The 23,225-nt window shown below is 49.3% G+C and overlaps 1 protein-coding gene across 1 annotated transcript in view; it reads right to left on the minus strand.

Annotated features, from left to right (window-relative positions):
- Positions 1–2,977: 2,977 nt before the first annotated feature.
- Positions 2,978–23,225, minus strand: part of GPN1 (GPN-loop GTPase 1) — a 125,370-nt gene continuing 105,122 nt past the window's right edge. The window contains exons 16-17 of the mRNA XM_073335385.2: positions 22,347–22,495; positions 2,978–3,085 (exon numbers count right to left, since the gene is read on the minus strand). Of these exons, the coding sequence (XP_073191486.2) occupies positions 2,978–3,085; positions 22,347–22,495 (257 nt within the window). The remainder of the gene's footprint in view (positions 3,086–22,346; positions 22,496–23,225) is intronic.

A 23,225-nucleotide genomic window follows, 5' to 3' on the forward strand; every position in this document is an offset into this window, starting at 1 on the left:
CAGTTCCCTTAGCCTCTCCTCATAAATCATGTGCCCCAGCCCTCTAATCATTTTCGTTGCCCTCTGCTGGACTCTCTCCAATTTGTCCACATCCATTCTGTAGTGGAGGGACCAAAACTGGACACAATACTCCAGGTGTGGCCTCACAAGTGTCAAATAGAGGGGAATAATCACTTCCCTCGATCTGCTGGCAATGCTCCTGCTAATACAGCCCAATATGCCTTTGGCCTTCTTGGCAATGAGAGCACACTGCTGACTCATATCCAGCTTCTCGTCCACTGTAATCCCCAGGTCCTTTTCTGCAGAACAGCTGCTTAGCCAGTCGGTCCCCAGCTAATGACCTGAAACTCAAAAAAGAGTCATACAAAAAGTGGAAACTAGGTCAAATTATGAAGGATTCATAAAAAAAAAAAAAAGACAACTCAAGTATATAGAGGAAAAATTGGAAGGACCAAGGCACAAAATGAGACTAAACTAGGTAGGGACATAAAGGGTAACATGAAAACATTTTACAAATGCATTAGAAGTGAGAGGAAGACCAAGGACAGGATAGGCCCATTACTCAATGAGAAGAAAATAACAGAAATCGCAGCAAAGGCCAAATTGTAAAATGCGTTTTTTGATTTCGGAGAGACAAGGTGAGTGAAGTAATATCTTTTATTGGACCAACTTCTATTAGTGAGAGAGACAAGCTTTTGAGCCACACAGGGCTCTTCTTCAGGTCTGGGAAAGGTATTCCCAGCATCTCAGCTAAATGCAAGGTGGAACAGATTGTTTAGTATAAGTAGTTAGCACATATTGTATAAGGGACCATTCAAAGTAGAGTGGCCAATTAACACCTCTGCAGTCATAAGACAAAAAGAGGCGGCTCGTGGGTTACAGATTGTTGTAATAAACCATAAATCCAGTGTCTCTGTTCAGTCCATGATTTTTAGTGACTAGCAGATTAATGAATTTAAGCTCCCAGGCTCATCTTTTGAAAGTCTTGTGCAGATTTCCTTTGAGGACTGATAGGTCAGATACAGATTGATTGTTTTGTGAAAAGTGTTCACCTCCAGATAAGGTGATAGGAACAAAGAAGTAGAGCATACTTACAAGATGGGGAACTCAGTGACTGAGAAAGATTTGGGGGTCATGGTGGACCATCAGCTGAACATGAGCTCCCAGTGTGACGCTGGGGCCAAAAGAGCTAATGCAATCATAGGATGTATAAACAGGGAGATTTTGAGTAGCGGAGAAAGGTTATTTTACCTCTGTATCCTGTGTCTAGTTCTGGTGCCCACAATTCAAGAAGGAGGTTGATAAATTGGAGAGGGTTCAGAAAAGAGCCATGAGAATGAATAGAAGGATTATATAACATGCCTCATAATGATAGGTTTAAAGAGGTCAATCTATTTAGCTTAACAAAGAAAAAGTTAAGGGGTGACTTGATTACAGTCTAAAAGCATTTACACATTTCACAATGCACTTTTCAGACTAGCAGAGAAATATCTAACACGATCCAATGGCTGGAAGATGACACTAGACAAATTCACATTGGAAATAAGGCATACACTTTTTACAATTGAGGATAATTAACCATTGAAACAATTTACCAACGATCATGAAGGAGTCTCCGTTATTGACAATTTTTAGATCAAGATTGGAACATTTTCTGCAAGATATGCTCTCGGAATTATTTTGGGGGATTTCTCTGGCCTTTCTTTACAGAAAGTCAGACTAGATGATCACAATGGCTCCTTCTTGCCTTGGAATCTGTGAACGATCAGCAACCTGGGACACTGCCCCAGCTTTCCAGCCATAATGATCTGTAATTCCTCTATGGTGTGTTTAGTCAGTTTAGTAGACAATTTTGCTTTCTGAGCTAGGACTCTGATACTGATTTGGAATCTGGTACCAATTACAGCAGATACATCACCTCTTTAGAGCGATCCTTGATGTCTTGTTCACAGTTTTTGCTCATGCTTTCTGGCGGACAATGAATTTCCCACATGACTCCATAAGGAAACACTGTGGTGAAATAACAAAGCAAACACGGTCACTGACAGCTCCTGCACTGTCTCATAGTATTTATCCATCCATCCTTGTATGTTAGCATTTCGCAACTGTAAATGGCTACTGATGTCCAGATCATTCCAGACACTGTACACAATCCACAAAGCATAGCTACAAAGAAGTTGCTGTCATTTCTGAGAAGCATCTGTATGCCTCAGTATGTCTCTGAATTCAGGCTTGGCTCTGGGTTCTCACCTTGATTCCATCCTGGACACTGGGAATTGACTTTTCTCTCAGAAACAAGACAAATAAACCTGTTACTTGCATCCATATTCAACAGTACTGGGTTTAAGGGGGAAGAAAGTAGCATGCTCCCGTCTGAAAACAATATGCAATGTCTGAATGTACAATTCCCAGACATTTCCGAGCCTCCTGCAGACAGCTGCAATCCTGAAGTCAGCCTTCGCCAGATGCTGTAACCCAGGCTTCTCCAATAAATGCTAGTTTAGTAAGTTGACGACATAAACTGTTTGGGCCAAACTCTCTTCTTGCTTACCCAGACATAACTCTCTTGATGTCAGCAGAGTTACACCTGACTTATGCCACTGCAAGAGGAAAGGGGCCCTTGTGTTATTTTGTTACCTGATCAGTATTGCAGCAGCTTGAAGCCTGGTTTGTAGTCTGATCTTGGGCTTCCACCACCTTATTCATGTCACCTTTGGTGAGGGGCTTTGGCTGTCTGAAGGAAGCTTGGAAATGCAAACTGTGATTAAATACATGTCCAGAGGCAATGGTGATGAGAAGGGCCAGCAAGGTCATGGGTGTAATTTCCTATCTGTAAACACATTAAGGATTAAGTAACAAGCTCTGCTCTTACTCAGCACAGTCATCCACACTTCAGAGTGGTTCCTTTCCTGCGAGGGCCAGATGCACTCAGTGTATTTTTCAAAGACCTCACAGCTGAGATTCCTCACTAGCCTATTCAGATGCTCCAGAAAGCTGTGGATGTAGATGCTGTTGGTTGCTGAGCTGCAGAGAGGAGAGTAAAAGGCAGACCGGATCTCCACACTCCTGTCTGGCCTGTGATAAGCTAAAGGGAAAGGACAGGGTTAACTCTATTAAACACTCAATTTGCATACAGTTTGCTAATCCCCATAGTGCTGCACAAGCAGCATCCTCCCCATCTATCCTGTGGGGAAGCTAATCCCTTTAGGGTATGTCTACACTGTGATAAAAGACCTACAGCATGGCCACAGCTGGCCCAGGTCAGATGACTCAGGTTTATGGGGCTTGGTCGTGCGGGCTATAAAACTGCAGTGTAGATGTTCGGGCTCAGGCAGGAGTCTGAGATCTGACACCCAGCAAGGGGGTAGAGTCTCAGGGCATGGGCTACAGCCCAAGCCCAGACATCTACATTTTAGCCCTCCAGCCCAAGCCCTAGAAACCCAGTGACCCAGGCTCTGAGACTTGGTGCCACTCCCTGTAGCTAGGACATTGACTCGGGGAGGCAGACTGAGGTTTGCCTTCATAAGTTCATGTACTTAGTGAAAAACGCAGTTTCAATCAGAAGCTTTTTAAAACTATTTTTATGAAATAAGAAGAAATAAAATGCATGTTTATGTGATCGTTCAGCATAGCAAATATTCAAGCATGCACAAAAATTCAAAGATTCAGAAATATAAAAGTATAGATCTGAACATGAAAGTGCTGTGTGACGTAAAGCCTGTTCATGACACTAAAGTTTAAGTCTTCTTGGATAATAGTGCCTTCATTCCTCCACAAAGACATGCAAGGTTCAGTTTTCAAGTCAGATCACTTTCATATGACAGGAGAATTGTTTCTCTTTCTTTCATGGGTCATGCTCATCCTCAGGTGTGATAAAATTATTTTCAAATAAGAAAAGGATTTCTCACATGTTGCCGTTGATGCTCGAAACAACAAGACCACTACCGACATTTCAAAAATATATGGGAAAGCCTCATTTAAGTCCTTGGCAGCACCTAGAACTTCTTCAAATTCTTTGCAATTTTTTTTTAACTATCAGTGGTTTAAATTCACCCATTTGGGAGGGGGGAAGAGGGGGAGGAAGATGGCTGCCTAGTCCCAGACTTCTCACTCCCCATATATCAAGTCATCTCTAATAATTACTTTCCTAGCCCACTGCCAATAATTTTCTGTCATAAAAGTTTAAATTAAACCCCTGGATAAACTTCAAACTGTTGACTATGGATTCCAATGACAAAATGAGGGGCAACAAAAGACCTAAGCCTGAATCATCTGAGCAGCTGAAGTGGGAGAATGCAAGGCCACAGCAGAACCTAACCCAGGATATTGCAGCACTGAAAGAATTCCTCACAGACTGACTAGATTAAATATTGAAAGATATTCATGGCCTCTCTAAAGATATATGTAATGTAAAATCCTGAATGGTTCATTTGGAAAATGAGCTACAAAAGACTAACATTGAAACAGTGAAATTAAAGAAGAAACTGACTCCTTAAAGCTCAGATTAGACAAACTGGAAGAAAATCAGGGTAATTTAAAAAACAGATCTTGAAAAAACAACTTTTGCCACTTGGGCACTGCTGAGGGCTTTGAGAGGATGGATATTATCATCTTTCTTCAGAAGCTTCCCCTGACCTACTTAAATTGGACCCCAGCTGCTCTCATTAGCTATTGAAAGGGCTCATTGAATGCCTGGTACTAGAAAGCAGGTACGGGGTAGGGGCCCAATTGAAAGATCCGGCAGACCTGGGGTAGAGGGTGGGCGGGGTGAACCCTCACACAGGGCTCGGTTGAGATAAGCCCGAGCAGCGGGCGTCAAGGCGGCCTTCACCTCCTGAAGTAAGTGCCGGGGGGTACGAGGTCTGGAGAGCCCCATGCGCCCAGTGAGCGTCAGGGGATCCAGGCAGTCTCCCCAGTCATAGTCCAGGAGGTCTCCGATTCTCGTGACTTCCGCCAGGACCAAACTCTGGCGCACCGAACAGGACTCCGCTGCCTGCACACGGAGCTGGGGGTTGTGTAGCAGGGGCTCCGCGAGGAGATCTGCTCCCACGGTGGCCGCCACAGACCTGGTCAATGAAAACAGTTTCCAGGTCCGGAGGAGGTCCTGGTAGAAGACCGGCAGCCCAGAGAGGTCTCGCGGAAAACCTCTCGGACAGAGATAAAAGAGCTGCCGGTCGTATCGGAGCCCTTGGAAGCAGTGCAGGAAGGCGTGCGCCAATATGCTCCACGTCGAACTACCTGCACTATAAAGGAGCCTCTGCAGGGTCTGGAGGCGGAAGACACAGACCTGAGTGTGCAGACACTTCAGGCCCTGCCCTCCTTCCTTCAGGGGTAGATGAAGAACCTCAACAGGGGCCCAGTGCATTCCTGACGAAAAGAACTCTAGAATCGATGTCCGGAGGTCGGTCAGGAAACCCGGGGCCGGGACCAGGGTGTTGAGCCGGTACCAGAGCGTGGACAGGACTAGTTGGTTAAGCACCAGTGCTCTCCCTCGGAGGGAGAGACATCGGAGTAGCCTCGTCCATTTCCGGAGCCGCTCTATCACACCGCCTTCTAAATTTTGCCAGTTCTCCAGCGGAGAAGGGTGCGTGGCAGAAAGGTAAACGCCTAGGTAGAGCAGTGGATCCGCGCTCCACCGGATGGTCTGAAGCGCGGGTGGGAGGGAGCTCACCTGCCGCCAGTCCCCCACCGCCAAGCCAGAGCTCTTGACCCAGTTGGCTTGGGCGGAGGAGGCTGCCGAATAGATGGCCTGGCAAGCCTCCACCCGCGCCAAGTCGCCCGGGTCCTGGACCACGAGGAGCAGGTCATCAGTGTACGTGGACAGGACCAGCCGCAGCTCCGGCTCCCGCAGCACCAACCCCGTCAACCTCCTGCAGAGGAGACAGAGGAAGGGCTCGATCGCCAGAGCGTATAGCTGGCCCGAGAGGGGGCACCCCTGCCGTACTCCTCGCCCAAAGCTGACCGGTTCGGTCAGGGTCCAGTTGAGCCTAACCAGACACTCCACAGAAGCGTACAGCACCTGGAGAAAACTCACAAACTGAGGTCCAAATCCAAACACCTGCATAGTGCCCAGGAGGTACCCATCGTTCACTCTATTGAACGCCTTCTCCTGATCAAGAGACAGGAGGGCGAATGACAGACTGTCTCTATGCCTGAGTTCCAAAAGATCTCGGACTAGAAATAGGTTGTCAAAAATGCTGCGACCCGGGACAGTACAGGTCTGGTCTGGGTGGATCACGTCAGCCATCATGGACCCTAGCCGCAGTGAGATTGCTTTCGCTACGATTTTGTAATCCGTGCTAAGGAGCAAGACGGGACACCAATTTCGTAATTCGTGGAGGTCCCCCTTCTTCGGCAACAAGGCGAGCACCGCTTGCCTGCATGAAAGAGGGAGGACCCTGCCCTGCAAAGACTCAGCCCAGACAGTGTCTAGGTCTGGGCCAAGAATGTCCCAGAATGCGCGGTAGATCTCCATGGTCAGCCCGTCCATGCCCGGAGATTTATTGGTGGGCATGCGACGGAGGGCTTCCGAGAACTTGGCCAGGGTGAGAGGCAGCTCCAGTCGGTCTCGGTAGCCCACACTAACCATGGGGAGTTCCTCCCAGAGCACCCTGCAAGCGCCAGGATCGGTCGGATCCGGGGAGAAAAGGCTTGTGTAGAAGTCACGGGCCTTCCCACACATCTCCACTGGATCCGTGAGGGGGGTGCCGTCTTCTGCTAGAAGGCAGGTGACGTGTTTCTTGGCCCCCCCCATTTTCTCCAGGGCGTAGAAGAAACGGGAGCCGCGATCCATCTCCCGAAGGAGGCGGATGCGGGATCGAACAAAGGCACCTCGGGCCCGATGGTCCTCAAGGGCCTGGAGCTCCTCCCGCTTCTCCCGGCACGCTCCGCAGAGGAACGGGTCCTCGGGGCTGGTGGCCAGGCGCCTCTCCATCTCTAAGACCTCCCGTTCCAACTGCTCTATCGCTGCATTTCTCTGTATGCTGGTGCCCCGGGTGTAGTCACGGCAGAAGAGCTTAGCACGCACCTTCCCTCCATCCCACCATCACCACGCCGAGGGAAAGGCATGCCGCTGCTCTCGCCAGGCCAGCCAAAACTCCTGGAAGGACGTCACGAAGCCCCCATCCTCCAACAGGCTGTTGTTAAAGTGCCAATAGGCCGGTCCCGGCCTCTCTGCACGGAGGGAGGCTGTTATGGTGGCTAGATGATGGTCAGAGAATGGGGCCGGCCGAATGTTGGAGGAGTGGGCCTGTGAAAGATGGAAACGGGATAAATAAATACGGTCCAACCGAGAGTGGTGTGACCGATGGGCCTCCACCCGGACATAGGTGAACGTGGAAGTGTCATCTGGGTGGTGGTCACACCAGACGTCCACTAGGGAGTGATGTTTGACTATTTCTCGGAGAATGTTCGCAGCGGCCGGGCTCAGCTCGGCCCCTGAGCGGGCCTGTTCCTCGAGGGTGGTGTTAAAGTCCCCTCCCAGGACTAAGCACTCATGAGAATCTAAGGTGCCGAGGAAGTTGGACACCCGCTGATAGAATTGCGGCCTCTTCGGGCTCGTTGTCGGGGCATAGATGTTAACGAGGTTGACCACGAGCCCCTCCATACAGACTCAGAGATGCAGCAGGTGGCCTGGCACGGCCTCAGTGACCCCTAGCACCTAGGGCCATAGATTGGGGGAGAACAGGGTCGCCACTCCAGCTTGTCGAATTGTGAAGTGGCTGAAGTAGACCCCGTCCCCCCACTCCAGCCGCCAGCTGTCCTCGGCGGTCGGATCCATATGGGTCTCCTGCAGAAAAACCACAGAGTACCCCCCTTCCCGAAGGTAAGAGAGCACCTGGGACCTGCGGAGAGCCATCCTACAGCCCCTGGTGTTCAAAGTTGCAATAATGAGGGGCGTCATGCGGAGGGCTGGGGGGGGGTTCCTTGTTGGCGGGGGTGTTCACAGCCCCCAGCGGGTCATGCAACAATCCGTGACCCATCCCATAAATGAGTAAATCGTCACGGAAGCTGCGGGCCCGCCCGTAGGCCGTGGCACCGTGCCTTCCTTTCCCTTTACCCTCCTTTATAAGGATCCTTGTGGCCTGGATGATGTGATCAAAGTCCCCCCATAGCTGGAGAGCTAGCTGTACCCTGTTGCGGGAGCCACGGATGTCTTCTAAAAAACTGTCGCAATGCTTTTCGCAGCTCTTGGGGTGGTGGGGTTGCGATTTCCGGGTTATTCCCTGGTGGGGCTCTTGGTGCAACCTCATGGTCCGCTGAGGCGGGCAGGCAGGGTGCAGACCACCGACGGGGCGTCTGACAGGCTAAAGTTATTAGGTCCGTCTCAAGCCTTGGGTTAGAAGAGGATGGCGGAGGGAAAACTGCAGCTCCTAATGGGTCGCGGCAGGAAAATGCAAAGGCTGCTCCTTGGGGGGGATCCACAAAAACCGGGAAAGAAACAACCCCAGGGGCGGCAATAGCATTTCAGGAGGAGGTGGATTGGGCAGGGACAGGGTGGGGGTGGGGGCGGGGGCAGAGGCTCTGGGCTTCGGGAGGCAAGCAGCTGAGAGGTGGTGCCTCCCGAACAGATTTGAGGGTTAAGGGGGTGGGGAGGGGGCTCCCAGTGATGCTAGGCACAGCCTCTGTGGTGGATTTGGCAGCCATGGCCTCAGGTGGTGGACCACCTTCTGCAGGGTGCTCGCCCGGGAAGGCAGTTAGGGGGAGGGAGCATGGGGAAAGGGGGACTGGGGTAAAGTTGCCCAGATCAAGGCCAGCCGGCAGTAGGTCATTCTCTCCCTGGGTGACCGGGGTCAAACCTAGGGCCTCGATCTCCTCATATATGGAGGAGAGGTCGTCTTCTGCCACCCCGGGGGACTCCCCTCTGGTGCCCGCTACGATGGTCGCTTGGGGGTTCGCGAGGGGTTCGGGTGATATTCGGGCAGAAGGGGCTTCGTCAGGGGTCTCGGAGGGGCGGGTCTTCCGTGGAGGGGAGATTCTACCTTCCAGTGCTATTCTGTCTTCCCCTCCTGACACCGGTGGATGGATCTCTCTCGTGGGCATAGCGGAAGGCTCAGTGTCAGTGTCTCCCTTCCTGGTCTTCCGGGGGGCCTCCGCATCGGATGGGTGCAGCGGAGCTCGAGCCTTCCGCTTGCCTCGCTTTCCCTGGACTAGGGTCCAGCCCTCCATAGCATCGTCTGGGGGCTGGTTAGCAGGGGTCGTGTCGGGGGGCAGAGGCGATGGTTCAGAGGCTCGGGGGGGTAATGGTGAGGCAACATGAAGGGGGGGCGGTTCTCCTTGGGGCAGGCCCTCTCCTATGCCTGGTAATATCTTTGCTGCACCCTCCTCCATAGGCTCTGCTGGATTGTTAACAGCAAGGGCGGGGCTCCCTCGCTCGTCTGGGCATTGTAGGGGAGCTGTCTCTTGGGCCCGGGCAGGAGCAGCGGTGGATCAAGCAGGAGGAGAGGTGTTGGGCAGATGTCGGGCGTCCAGGGGCGCCGGCAATGACGGAGCCGATGTTCTGCCGGGTCTCAGGGGTCTCGGGTGCCCCTCCCCGCCGGGCCAAGGGGCAGTCTCTTCGGACATGCCCCGCTGATCGGCAGAGATAGCACTGGGCCTCTCCTGTGGAAAAGCAGACCTGATAGCGGGCTCCCTGGTAGGGGACTAGGAAGGACCCCTCGAGCGCCTCTCCGTCACATGCCGCCGCCGGCGGTAGAAACTGCACTTGCCGGCGGAATGAAAGGACGTGACGGAGGGTGGGGTCCTTGCAGCCCAACGGGAGAGGGCTGATGACAGAAACGGGTTTCCCCAGGGTGGAGAGAGTGGGTAACAGGGCGGCATTGGGTAGAAAAGGAGGGACAGAGGTCAGGACTAGGCGGATGTCCAGGTCTTCTAGCGGCTCCAGGGGGACAAACACCCCACCGCCAGGCCCTTCTCCACCACCTCCTGGGCAGCAGCCTCCGATGCTAAGAAAAAGATGACCTTCCCGTACATTTTGGAGGCCGCCACAATAGCCGTGGGTCCTACCACCCTCGCCAACGCCTGCATGTATGTCTCCATGTGGGGCGAGGCGGGCCCCAGGAGGCAACGGACGCCATGCTTCCTGGTCATGGTGGGAAAGGGGCCTCGGCCTCTATTGATGGTAGCGGAGGCGGTGGGTGGGCGAGATGACGAGGTGGCAGGTGGGGGGGGGCGGCTGCAACTGCCCGGGCATATGCCCTGGGGGCCGGGGAGGGACGCTCACAGAGCTGGTGGAGGGAACAACGGGGAGGGACGCCATGGTCGATGATGAGGCCACAGCAGTGGGGGCAGCCTCTGCCATGGAGGGCTTGGTGGTTGTGGCGGGGCCCTTCCTCTTCTTTGCACCCTGGCCTTTCCGGCTAACTGGGGGGGCTTTCCTAGAATCTGGGGGGGCGGTGGGCGTAGCAGTGGTAATAGTTGCCCCGGTGCCTCCGGCTGCCGATGCCCCAGTGGGGGCGGTGGCAGGTGTTTTGGCAGCAGTGGTGGGGAGGGGGGCTTGGGGGTTGGGCAGGGGGGTAGGTGGGGGAGGGGCAACTGAGGTTGTTAGAGGGGCCTCACCCCTCTCATTCCCCGCCATCGTGAGCAGGGAGAGATGGGGAGACACCAGAAGGAGGAGGGGGGAGGAGGAAGCAGATTAACCACTTCTCCCTGTTGGGCTGCAGGCGGGGGGGGGGGGCAAATGGGTCGGACTGGACAGGGAAGGAAACAGGAGTTGGGGTCAGGTAGTAGGGGCAAACTGGGGTGGGCAGTCCGGGGGGAACATGGACCCACGCGCATTTTCCAAAGAGTCTCGTTTGGTCGGCTGTTGTGTCTGGTCCGGATGATGGAATTCAAAGCAAGCAGTTGAGGCTAGAGGCAGATGGCAGGTTGCCAGCAGGGATGGATGGCGGGGGGCCGTGACGGTTGCAGTAGTGTGGGGGGGCACCGATGGATCGGGGGGCAGCTTCGTGCTACACCCCCTGTGCCCCTACAAACGCAGTTAAGACACAGTCAAACTCCCCCCACATGAGAGTACAGTTCAAAAGTTACTCAGTCTTACGGCCCCCCTCCACGATGATTTGTAGCTTCCCTGGGCGATGTCTCTGTCAGCTGTCTTCTCTCCCGGTCTTTGTGGAGCATTCCAAAAATGCCAAGCAAAGATAAGAAAACGATTAATTGCGGGTCCACAAACAAATAGCAAAACGGTTGGGTCTGGGGGCATCCACTCCCCTCCTCCGGGGAGCGGGTCGGCAGTCCTCCCCCCTCCTCCAGAGGTTGCAACTGAAGCAATAGCAGCGTCCGAGGGCAGGCGTGGGGGGGCTGGCAGGCAAGCTGGCAGCTGACCAGCACTCGAACGGCAGCAAAAAAAAAAAAAACAGCCAAAAAAAAAAAAAAAAACGAAGAAAAAAGCATCTGGCCCAGTCGGGGCGGGAACTAAGCAGGGGCAAAAAGCAAGGAAAGCCCAGGCCAGAGGGTAGCAGGAGAGTGTTAGAAGAGAGCCTTATTCCCTGTATAGAGAAGAAAGTTTACTATAAATTAATTAAAGAACCTGAAGCCAGTCACATGATAAAAACTCCCTGCTTCAATCAGACAAGAAGAGGAGTTGAAGCAGAGTGGATTAGCGTTAGAGCAGAGGGCAGTTTGGAGGAGTTGAAGCAGAGTGGATTGGCATTGGAGCAGAGAGCAGTTTGGAGGAGTTGAAGCAGAGTGGATTGGCGTTGGAGCAGAGAGCAGTTTGGAGGAGTTGAAGCAGAGTGGATTGGCGTTAGAGCAGAGGGCAGTTTGGAGGAGTTGAAGCAGAGTGGATTGGCATTGGAGCAGAGAGCAGTTTGGAGGAGTTGAAGCAGAGTGGATTGGCGTTGGAGCAGAGAGCAGTTTGGAGGGAAGGAGAGGAGAGTTTGGAAAAGTGCTGCGGTGGGCTAAGAAGACCAAGACCCTAGGTAAAGGGACACCTGGTTTGTGCAGAGGGAGGGCAGGAAGCCCCATAAGCTGAAGGGCAGGAGAGGGAAGTAGCCCAGGGGAAGGAACCGCTAGTTCAAGCAATTTATCACTATCCCTAGGGCCCCTGGGCTGGGACCCGGAGTAGAGGGCGGACCTAGGTCCCTCCCTCTCCACTCCCCTCCTCTAGGATACTAGTGGGGCAGATAATACCCCAGTTCAGGGGCAAGAAACAGTGCCCTGACACCCCCCCCCCCAAGAAGAGAAAGCACGAGACCCATCATAGTAGTGCTGGCAATTTGCCACAAACCAAACAGTAAAGACAATTCTGTAGCACTGCAATGCACAGAGTAATAGTTGACACTAAGCTGAGGTATACGCGCCATCTACAGACTGAAGTATTATCTACATTAATCATCACAACTTGTTTTGCCAGGCAGATTCTCTTCACCAGATTTGGTGGATGGATTATGTTACAATAACCACTAATTCCTTGGAACAGTCAACACTCCTGACATGTAAAACAGACTATAACCTAAATCTTAAATTGCACTAGCAATTCACTTGTGCAGGGCATTTGATATACTATGAGTGATTTGTTTTATATATTATTGTATTGTTCATATTTACATTTTGTATTTATATTTATCATTAGCCTATTGCCTTTTAAATTCTCTTCCTTGCTCTCTTCTCAAATAAATAGGCTTACCATGCAATTTATATGGTGTTTCCCCTCCAGTAGCTCTTTATACACATCAGCTTTGTTTGACACTGAAAAAAAGCCTAGCTATGCAATTTGGTTCTCTCTCATCTTTTATATACACCTTAAGAGGCTTCCCACACTCAAAGAAAAATCCAATCTTGCATCTACGTGGGGCATCTTGCAATGCATTAAGATGATTACAGCATCTGATCTCACTAATTCTCTTCTCCTACCTCTCTGGGATAACCCGCACCTCAGGATCAAGGCCAACTCCATGCTAAAGACAATTTGGATAGAAAAAGGATAAACAAAAATTAAAAATATAACACACAAAAATAGACTGGCCTCTTTTGATTACTTGTGCATAAGAACGGCCATACTGGGTCAGACCAAAGGTCCATCAAGCCCAATATCCTATCCTCTGACAGTGGCCAATGGCAGGTGCCCCAAAGGGAATGAACAGACAGGTTATCATCAACTGATCCATGCCCTGTCACCCAATCTTAGCTTCTGGCAGACAGAGGCTAGGGACACCATTCCTGCCCATCCTAGCTAATAGCCATTGATGGACCTATCTAGCTCCCTTTTGAACCCCGTTATAGTATTGGCCTTCACAACACCCTCTGGCAAGGAGTTCCAGAGGTTGACAGTCCATTGCATGAAAAAATAGTTTTTTGTGTTTGTTTTAAACCTGCTACCTATTTTCATTTGGTGGCCCCTTGTTCTTATATTATGAGAAGGAGTAAATAACACTTCCTTATTTACTTTCTCTATACCACTCATGATTTTATAGACCTCTATCATACCCCCTTAGTCGCCTCTTTTCCAAGCTGAAAAGTCCCAGTCTTATTAATCTCTCCTCATACTGAAGCCCTTCTATACCCCTAATCATTTTTGTTGCCCTTTTCTGAACCTTTTCCAATTCCAGTATATCTTTTTTGAGGTGGGGCGACCACATCTACACACTGTATTCAAGGTGTGGGCGTACCATGGATTTATATAGAGGCAATATATTTTCTGTCTTATTATCCATCCTTTTATTGATGATGTGTAACAAATATCAGCTACCGCTGGCTCAAGTTCTTTCTTTCAGTGGCTATGCTCATGGATTCATGCAAGTAGGGCCCTAGACAAATTAGAGGATTGGGCCAAAAGAAATCTGATGAGGTTCAACAAGGACAAGTGCAGAGTCCGGCACTTAGGACAGAAGAATCCCATGCACCGCTACAGATTAGGGACCGAATGGCTAGGCAGCAGTTCTGCAGAAAAGGACCTAGGGGTTACAGTGAACGGGAAGCTGGATATGAGTCAAAAATGTGCCATTGTTGCCAAGAAGGCCAATGGCATTTGGGGATGTATAAGTTGGGGATGCATTGCCAGCAGATCGAGGGATGTGATCGTTCCCCTTTATTCGACATTGGTGAGGCCTTATCTGGAATACTGTGTCCAGTTTTGGGCCCCACACTACAAGAACCATGTGGAAAAATTGGAAAGCGTCCAGCAGAGGGCAACAAAAATGATTAGGGGACTGGAACACATGACTTATGAGGAGAGGCTGAGGGAACTGGGATTGTTTAGTCTGCGGAAGAGAAGAATGAGGGGGGATTTGATAGCTCCTTTCAACTACCTGAAAGGGGTTCCAAAGAGGATGGCTCTAGACTGTTCTCAGTGGTAGCAGATGACAGAACGAGGAGTAATGGTCTCAAGTTGCAGTGGGGGAAGTTTAGGTTGGATATTAGGAAAATATTTTTTACTAGGAGGGTGGTGAAACACTGGAATACGTTACCTAGGGAGGTGGTGGAATCTCCTTCCTTAGAAGTTTTTAAGGTCAAGCTTGACAGAGCCCTGGCTGGGATGATTTAGTTGGGGATTGGTCCTGCTTTGAGCAGAGGGTTGGACTAGATGACCTCCTGAGGTCCCTTCCAACCCTGATATTCTATGATTCTATGATTCTAAGTATAGGGGACAATTGGTCAGTTTCAACTCTCTCACCTCTAGAAGAACATGTTAAGAAATATGGAAACAAAAGTTAAGTTGTAGGAATTATTTTAGATAAGGCTGTGTGTCTGTCATGGAGGTCATTGATTCCGTGACTTTCCGTGACCTCTGTGATTTCTGCAGTGGCTGGTGCGGCTGGCTCTGGGGTTGCCAAAGCAGATCAGGCAGCCCTGGGCCAGCTGCACTGGCTGCTGCTGGGGCAGTGGGTTGGGGTGTGGGGTGGCACTTACCTCAGAGGGCTCCCCCGAAGTGGCTGCCATGTCCCTACAGCTCCTAGGGGAAGGGGCCAGGAGGCTCAACATGCTGCCCCCACCCACAGGCGCTGCCCCCGTAACTCCCATTGACTGCAGTTCCAGGACACGGGCAGTGCACAGAGCCCCCCTTGGCCTTCCCTCCCCCACCCCTAGGAGCTGCAGGGACACGCGGAGCCGGGTATGGAACCTGCCAGCCCTGCCAACCCTCCCACTCCCAGCACCAGCAGAGGTCCCAGGCCACACGACGACGCCCGCCCGCTCCTCCCCAGCTCTGGTAGGGGTCCCGGCAGCCCCCCGGCCCAAGTTTTAGTTAGGGGTATATAGTACAAGTCATGGACGGGTCACAGGTAGTGAATTTTTGTTTACTGCCCGTGACCTATCCATGACTTTTACTAAAAATCCCCATGACTAAAAGGAACAGGAGTACTTAGAATATAGAATCATAGAATATCAGGGTTGGAAGGGACCTCAGGAGGTCATCTAGTCCAACCCCCTGCTCAAAGCAGGACCAATCCCCAATTAAATCATCCCAGCCAGGGCTTTGTCAAGCCTGACCTGACTTGTGGCTCCTTAGAAACTAACAAATTTATTAGAGCATAAGCTTTCGTGGGCTACAGCCCACTTCATCGGATGGATAGAATGGAACATATAGTAAGAAGATTTTATATATATATACACATACATACAGAGAAGTTGGAAGTTTCCATACAAACTGTAAGAGGCTAATTAGTTAAGATGAGCTATTATCAGCAGGAGAAAAAAACTTTTGTAGTGATAATCAAGATGGCTCATTTAGACAGTTGACAAGAAGGTGTGAGGATATTTAACTTAGGGAAATAGATTCAATATGTGTAATGACCCAGCCACTCCCAGTCTCTATTCAAACCCAAGTTAATGGTATCTAGTTTGCATATTAATTCAAGCTCAGCAGTTTCTCCTTGGAGTCTGTTTTTGAAGCTTTTCTGTTGCAAAATTGCCACCCTTAAATCTTTTACTGAGTGGCCAGAGAGGTTGAAGTGTTCTCCTACCGGTTTTTGAGTGTTATGATTCCTGATGTCAGATTTGTGTCCATTTATTCTTTTGCATAGAGACTGTCTGGTTTGGCCAATGTACATGGCAGAGGGGCATTGCTGGCACATTGGTAGGTGTGCAGGTGATCTCTATCAAGCATTCTTAAAACTACAATACCCACCCGCTGAAGTGAAAAAAACAGATTGACAGAGCCAGAAGAGTACCCAGAAGTCACTTACTACAGGACAGGCCCAACAAAGAAAATAACAGAACGCCACTAGCCATCACCTTCAGCCCCCAACTAAAACCTCTCCAGCACATCATCAAAGATTTACAACCTATCCTGAAGGATGACCCATCACTCTCACAGATCTTGGGAGACAGACCAGTCCTTGCTTACAGACAGCCCCCCAACCTGAAGCAAATACTCACCAGCAACCACAAACCACACAACAAAAACACTAACCCAGGAACCTATCCTTGCAACAAAGCCCGATGCCAACTCTGTCCATATATTTATTCAAGTGACACCATCATAGGACCTAATCACATTAGCCACACCATCAGGAGCTCGTTCACCTGCACATCTACCAATGTGATATATGCCATCATGTGCCAGCAATGCCCCTCTGCCATGTACATTAACTTGCTGGCAAGAATACTGTGGGAGACCACATCAAAAGCTTTGCTAAAGTCAAGATATATCACATCCACCGCTTTCCCCATACCCACAGAGCAAATCAGGTTGGTCAGGCATGACTTGTCCTTGGTGAATCCGTGTTGATTGTTCCTGATACCTTCCTCTCCTCCAAGTGCTTCAGAATTGATTCCATGAGGACCTGCTCCATGATTTTGCCAGGGACTGAAGTGAGGCTGACCAGTCTGTAGTTCCCCGGGTTCTCTTTCTTCCCTTTTTTAAATATAGGCACTATATTTGCCTTTTTACAATCATAGAATCATAGAATATCAGGGTTGGAAGAGACCTCAGGAGGTCATCTAGTCCAACCCCCTGCTCAAAAGCAGGACCAATCCCCAATTAAATCATCCCAGCCAGGGCTTTGTCAAGCCTGACCTTAAAAACAGAATTCTAAGGAAGGAGATTCCACCACCTCCCTAGGCAACACATTCCAGTGTTTCACCACCCTCCTAGTGAAAAAGTTTTTCCTAATATCCAACCTAAACCTCCCCCACTGCAACTTGATCATCCAGGACTTCCCCAGATCACCACGAATTTTCAAAGATAATGGCCAATGGCTCTGCAATCACATCAGCCAACTCCTTCAGCACCCTTGGATGCATTAGATCTGTACCCATGGACTTGTGCACGTCCAGTTTTTCTAAATAGTCCTTACCCTGTTCTTTCACCACTAAGGACTGCTCACCTCCTCCCCATGCTGCGTTGATCAGTGCAGCACTCTGGGTGCTGACCTTGTCTGTGAAGACCGAGGCAAAAAAAACATTGAGTACTTCAGCTTTTTCCACATCATCTCTCACTAGGTTGCCTTCCCCATTCATTAAGGATCCCAGACTTTCCCTGAACTTCTTCTGGTTGCTAACATACTTGTAGAAACCCTTCTTGTTACCTTTCACATCCCCTGCTAGCTGTAACTCCAATTGTGCCTTGGCCTTCCTGATTACACCTATGCATGCTCGAGCAATATTTTTATACTCCTCCCTATTCATCTGTCCAAATTTCCACTTCCACGCCTTTTTGAGTTTAAGCTCACCGAAGATTTCACTGTTAAGCCACCCTGGTCACCTGCCATATTTGCTGTTCTTTCTGCACTTCGGTATGGTTTGTTCCTGTGTCCTCAATAAGGCTTCTTTAAAATACAGCCAGCTCTCCTGGACTCCTTGCCCCCTCATATTAGTTTCCCAGGGGATCCTGCCCATCAGTTCCCTAAGGGATTCAAAGTCTGCTTTTCTGAAGTCCAGGGTCTGTATTTTGCTACTCTCCTTTCTTCCTTTTGTCAGGATCCTGAACTCGACCATCTCATGGTCACTGCTACCTAGGTTGCCACCCACTTCTACTTCCCCTACCAATTCTTCCCTGTTTGTAAGCAGCAGGTCAAGAGGAGCACAGCCCCTAGTTGGTTCCTCCAACACTTGTACCAGGAAGTTGTCCCCAACACTCTCCAAAAGTGTCCTGGATTGTCTGTGCATTGCTGTATTGGTCTCCCAGCAAACATCAGGGTGATTGAAGTCCCCCATTAGAACCAGGGCCTGTGATCTGAAAACTTCTGTTAGTTGTCTGAAGAAAGCCTCGTCTACCTCATCCTTCTGATCCAGTGATCTATAGCACAATACCCACAACATCACCCTTGTTGCTCTCACCTCTAAACTTAACCCAAAGACTCAACAGGCTTTTCTCCAGTTTCAAACTGGAGCTCTGAGCAATCATACCGCTCTCTTACATACAATGCAACTCCTCCACCTTTCCTCGCATACCTGTCCTTCCTGAACAGTTTATACCCACCCATGACAGTGCTCCAGTCATGTGAACTGCCCCACCAAGTTTCTGTTATTCCAATCATGTCATAGTTCCTGGATTGTGCCAGGACATCCAATTCTTCCTGCTTTTTCCCCAGGTTTCTTGCATTTGTGTACATACACCTAAGATAACTAGCTGATTGCCCTACTTTCTCATTATGAATCAGGAGGTTTCCCATCTTGTACCCTCCTCCTTGTATTTCCTCCCAGTATCCCACTCCCCCACTTACCTCTAGGCTTAGGTCACCGTCCTCTGGAGAACCTAGTTTAAAGCCCTCCTCACTAGGTTAGCAAGCCTGCCTAACAAGATGCTTTCCCTCTCTTCATTAGGTGGATCCCATCTCTTCCTAGCAATCCTTCTTCTCAGAACAACATCCCATCATTGAAGAATCCAAAGCCCTCTCTCTGACATCACCTGGCCCCTGCGTAACCACGCATTTACCTCCACAATTCGACAGTCCCTACCTGGGCCTTTTCCTTCAACAGGGAGGATGGACGAGAACAAAACTTGCGCCTCAAACTCCTTTATCCTTCTTTCCAGAGCCACGTAGTCGGCAGTGACCCGCTCAAGGTCATTCTTGGCAGCATCATTGGTGCCCACGTGGAGAAATAGGAAGGGGTAGCGGTCTGAGGTCTTGATCAGTCTCGGCAGACACTCAGTCACATCCTGAATTCTAGCTCTAGGCAAGCAGCACACTTCTCAAGTCTCCTAGTCTGGTTGGCAGATGGATGACTCCGTCCCCCTTAGGAGAGGGTCCCCAACCACCACCACCGGTCTCCTCCTCTTGGGAGTGGTGGTCATGGAACCCCCATGCCTAGGACAATGCATCCCATGCATTCCGGACGATGGGGTCTCCTTCTGATCCCTTCCCTCAGAGGGCTCTTCCAAATCCTTCTCCCCAGCAGAGAGCCTGACAATGATTTTGTAGCTCTATCTGCATTGGGGATACATAGGACCCTGGATGCTTGGTCCCAGGCTTGTGTTGAGTTTTCTGCGCGCCACTGTCTCTTTCCCGCAGGGCATGCTGAAAACTGCAGCTGCCAGGAACCCTCTAGCTCATATTTGCTTTGTCTTCTATGTGTGAGCTGGGCTCTGCCGGGTCCAGCAACCCCTAGTGGTGGCTAGCAGCACTGCAGCCCATTTCTGTGGGAGGAAGAAAATTCTGCATGTACAACGGTAATTTCTGCAAACTTCTGTATTGCGCAGTGGCGCAGAATTCCCCCAGGAGTAGAGAGAGTGTGGGCTGACTAGAGCTGGAACGCACCTCTAGAGTCCATAAGAAACCTTAGATAGTCTGCTCAGGGGGCCTGGGACAGTACTGCAGAGTCAAGGAAGGGGAACTCCTAGACTGACTGACCACAGGGTTAAAGCTTGTAATGTTCTGAACCTGATGGCTATTATGAGTTATGTACATAGACTTTGGCTTTATGTATTTGTATACATAAAACTGTGTTCATAATTTTTGCTGCAACATTCAGCTCCACCTCACTACAGAGAAGTAAAACAATCAGACAGGGAGGGGCCACCTCCCCAAACAGATGAGACAAGCTCCAAGTACCTAGCATTGTACAACCCAGCAAAGACAATGATGGACCATTAAAATTATTGGGAAAACACTGAAGCAACTTGAAAACAGAAAACAAGACCTTAGTAATGGAAAATTTAAAAAGGAGGGAACTTTTCCCACTTATCAGGGTTCAAAAGTGTAAAATGAGCAATTAGTAGTCCCAGACTTATCATGAACTGATCAAGGAAACCAATGGCGAATTGCAAAGGAAATTTGTTGAGAACACCACCAAGTTATACAAAAGCTTTTCAGCAATCTATTCTACCAGCTTGCCAGACTTCTTGAAATAGGAATCACTGTGTGCTTTGATTGACTTGCTTGGATTAGATACAGAGAAGATGAAACTTCAAATGGGTGTATTTTTTGAATATAAACTATAAACATATAATACTTTCACAAGATAGAAATACAATACAAACAACAAAATTCAATGTTAAATATTTGTAAAACCTAAAAAAAATACAGAAAAAAACAAAAAATAAAACTGAACCCATAGAAGTCATACAAGGGCATCAATTATTCAAATGACTAAAGAGATAAATAAGTGACACTATAATTATAAGATTTTGTCATGGATATTTTTAGTAAAGGTCAGGGACAGGCTAATAAAGAAAAATTCATGGAAGCCCGTAGCCTGTCCCTGACCTTTACTAAAAATATCCATGACAAAATGGGGAGCCGCTGCAGGGGGGTCGGCTGGGAGCTCCGGGGGCTCTCACCATCTGTGCGGGCTTAGAGTTCCAGGGTTCCCCTCCCCCCACAGCTCAAAGCTGCAGAGGTGGCCAGCAGCTGCGGGATCCCCCACAACGGCTCGGTGCCCCCAGGTGCCCATGGTGGTGAGGAGCAGCAGGGTACCCCTGGCCTGCAGTGGCAGGCAGGAGTTGTGGGGCAGCGGCCGGGAGCTCCGGGGTCTCCCCACCACCCACGAGCTCCAAGGTACCCCTGCCACCCATAGGAGCTCAGAGGGCCCCACCACCTCAGGTGGCAGGGGTACCCTGCATCTCCCGGCCACCATGGGTGGCAGCAGGACCCTGCAGCTCTCAGCCGGCAGTTGGCTGAAGTCACAGAGGTCTTTGGAAGTCACAGATTTCACTATTTTTTGCCACTAAAATAGATACCACAATCCATTTCTTAATGTTAATTGGTAAAGCCAACTCATCCAGCACCCCTAAAATAACACAAGCTTGGAGAAAGAGAGAAAAGTTTTTGAGAGAGCACTGACTATGATGTTCCAAAACACATGCATTTTTGGAGAAATATAGAGCAGCAGTTCTCAAACTTTAGCAAGCTGAGGACCCTCATTTTGATTTAAAAATTTTTGTGGATCCCCAAGCCGGCTTTTAATTTTTCCCCGGGGGCGCTCAACAGCTGTTCCGCGGCGTGCAGGAAACACTGCGAGGGAGAGGAGTTGATCAGCAGAGCTGCCGGCCCTGGACATGACTCGTGGACTGCCTAGAGCCAGACATGTCTCGCGGATGCTGGGATGTACTCTCGCAGAGCCCCAGGGGGGCCGTGAACCCCAGTTTAAGAACCGCTGGTATAGAGGATGTATGAAAGGTTGTCATGTGGCTGTTTGCATGTCCAGCATTCACTGTGTGTGGCCAATTTAGCCTTAAACAAACACTGAGTCCAGTATATCTTGTTCTGGAAGAATAGTAAGTCTAAAGACAACCAGTTTGACTCTAATAAATTTGATCTTTTCATTGAAGGTCTACCTTTTTAATACCATAACTTCAGAATAAGTGTGTTTATGGAAAAAGCTATCACAAGAGATCAAACAGGTTATAAAATATAGCCTCTCTCTGTCTGAAAGGAATTCTTGCCTCCCCTCCAAACAGGCAGGCATAGTCTGGTCACAGAAACTCAAGCACAGAACCATGTGCCCCCACTTTGCAGAGACTTTCTTGCCCATCTTTTTTTATGGCAGCAATGTAATGCAGTCACCACATTTCATTTAGCTGAAACACGGTCACTAACATGCCCCACCCCCAAGGGCTACTGCAACTGTGACTACTACTTTGTGGCTTTAGGACTACAATCACCCATCTAAGGAAACTCAGAAAAGAAACTGGGGAAGAAAAACTGGAACATCTTATTTATGAGAACAAACAAATGTACAGGGGGGCAGTGCCTGCTCATGCTCCCCCTTAGCTATGGGGCTGTGCGATGGGTTTTCTTAATCTCCGTGTAGGTATACCCATAGTGACCCAGTTATTCCCACTGGCACTCTCCTCAACACCCTAACCTGCATCAATACCCAGACCCCCGGGTCTCTCCAGTATAGGAGATCATGCTCCCCACTTTAGTCATGGCAATCATTTATCTCTGGCATCTTGACCTGTTCTTCACAAAGCAGCTAATCCCTCTCCCGCACCTCTCTGCACCTTGGGCAGCTTTACTACATACCATACCCCTGACAAAGAAATGGAAGTGCTTTGTGTAGCGCTTGCCCTCCTTGGAATAGGAGACACTGCATTTGTAGATTCCAGACTGCTCTGGGCCGAAGTCCTTGAAAGCTAGGGATCCATTCTCCAGTATGGAGCAATATTTGGAATCTAGAAGAGATAGAGAGATTATAGATTGTGGTCTTCTGTTCCAGTCATAGAGCTCCAAATCCAGCAGGTTATGACAAAATACTAAGCATGTTAATTAACCAGACATCCTGGGACACATTGATTACACTCTCAGTTTGTTCTTATTTGGTTTCTTGAACGTTTATAACTAAATTTGTCCAAATTTATTGTCAAAAGACAAAGCAGTATAATATGAAAGAGAGACATACATACTCTCCTTCTAGGAAGCACTCTTGCAGCATGTTCACCTTACACAAGTGTGCTTCAAAGATACTCATTTCAGATAGTATGATTTTACAAATTATGCATCACTAGAAGTTTAAGTTTAACCCACTAGTTTGTGCCACCTTGCCATTAGTACTTCCCTACACTTTCCCATATCTTGTTTTGAATACAACATTCCAACCATTGATGAGCCACAAAAGTACTTCCTAACCATATTTGATACAAAGTATTCATGAATCTTTGCTTTGACAAGTTTCCTGTTTTCTAATATCAAAGCTGACTTCAGTTTCGGACAGTGTTGTGAGATGTCTGACATGGGTGAACAGAATTATGGGAAGAGCATAATACATTCAGTTAACATAACTTCCCAGCAGTTTATTTATATAATACATATTATATAAATAATGTGTGCGTAATACCCATTGATGTGGTGTATACTACACCTAACATGTATTGGCTAACAAGCAATTTAAAAAACTTCTCACAC

This window comes from Lepidochelys kempii, chromosome 3 (assembly GCF_965140285.1).
Source record: "Lepidochelys kempii isolate rLepKem1 chromosome 3, rLepKem1.hap1, whole genome shotgun sequence".
NCBI lineage: Eukaryota > Metazoa > Chordata > Testudines > Cheloniidae > Lepidochelys > Lepidochelys kempii.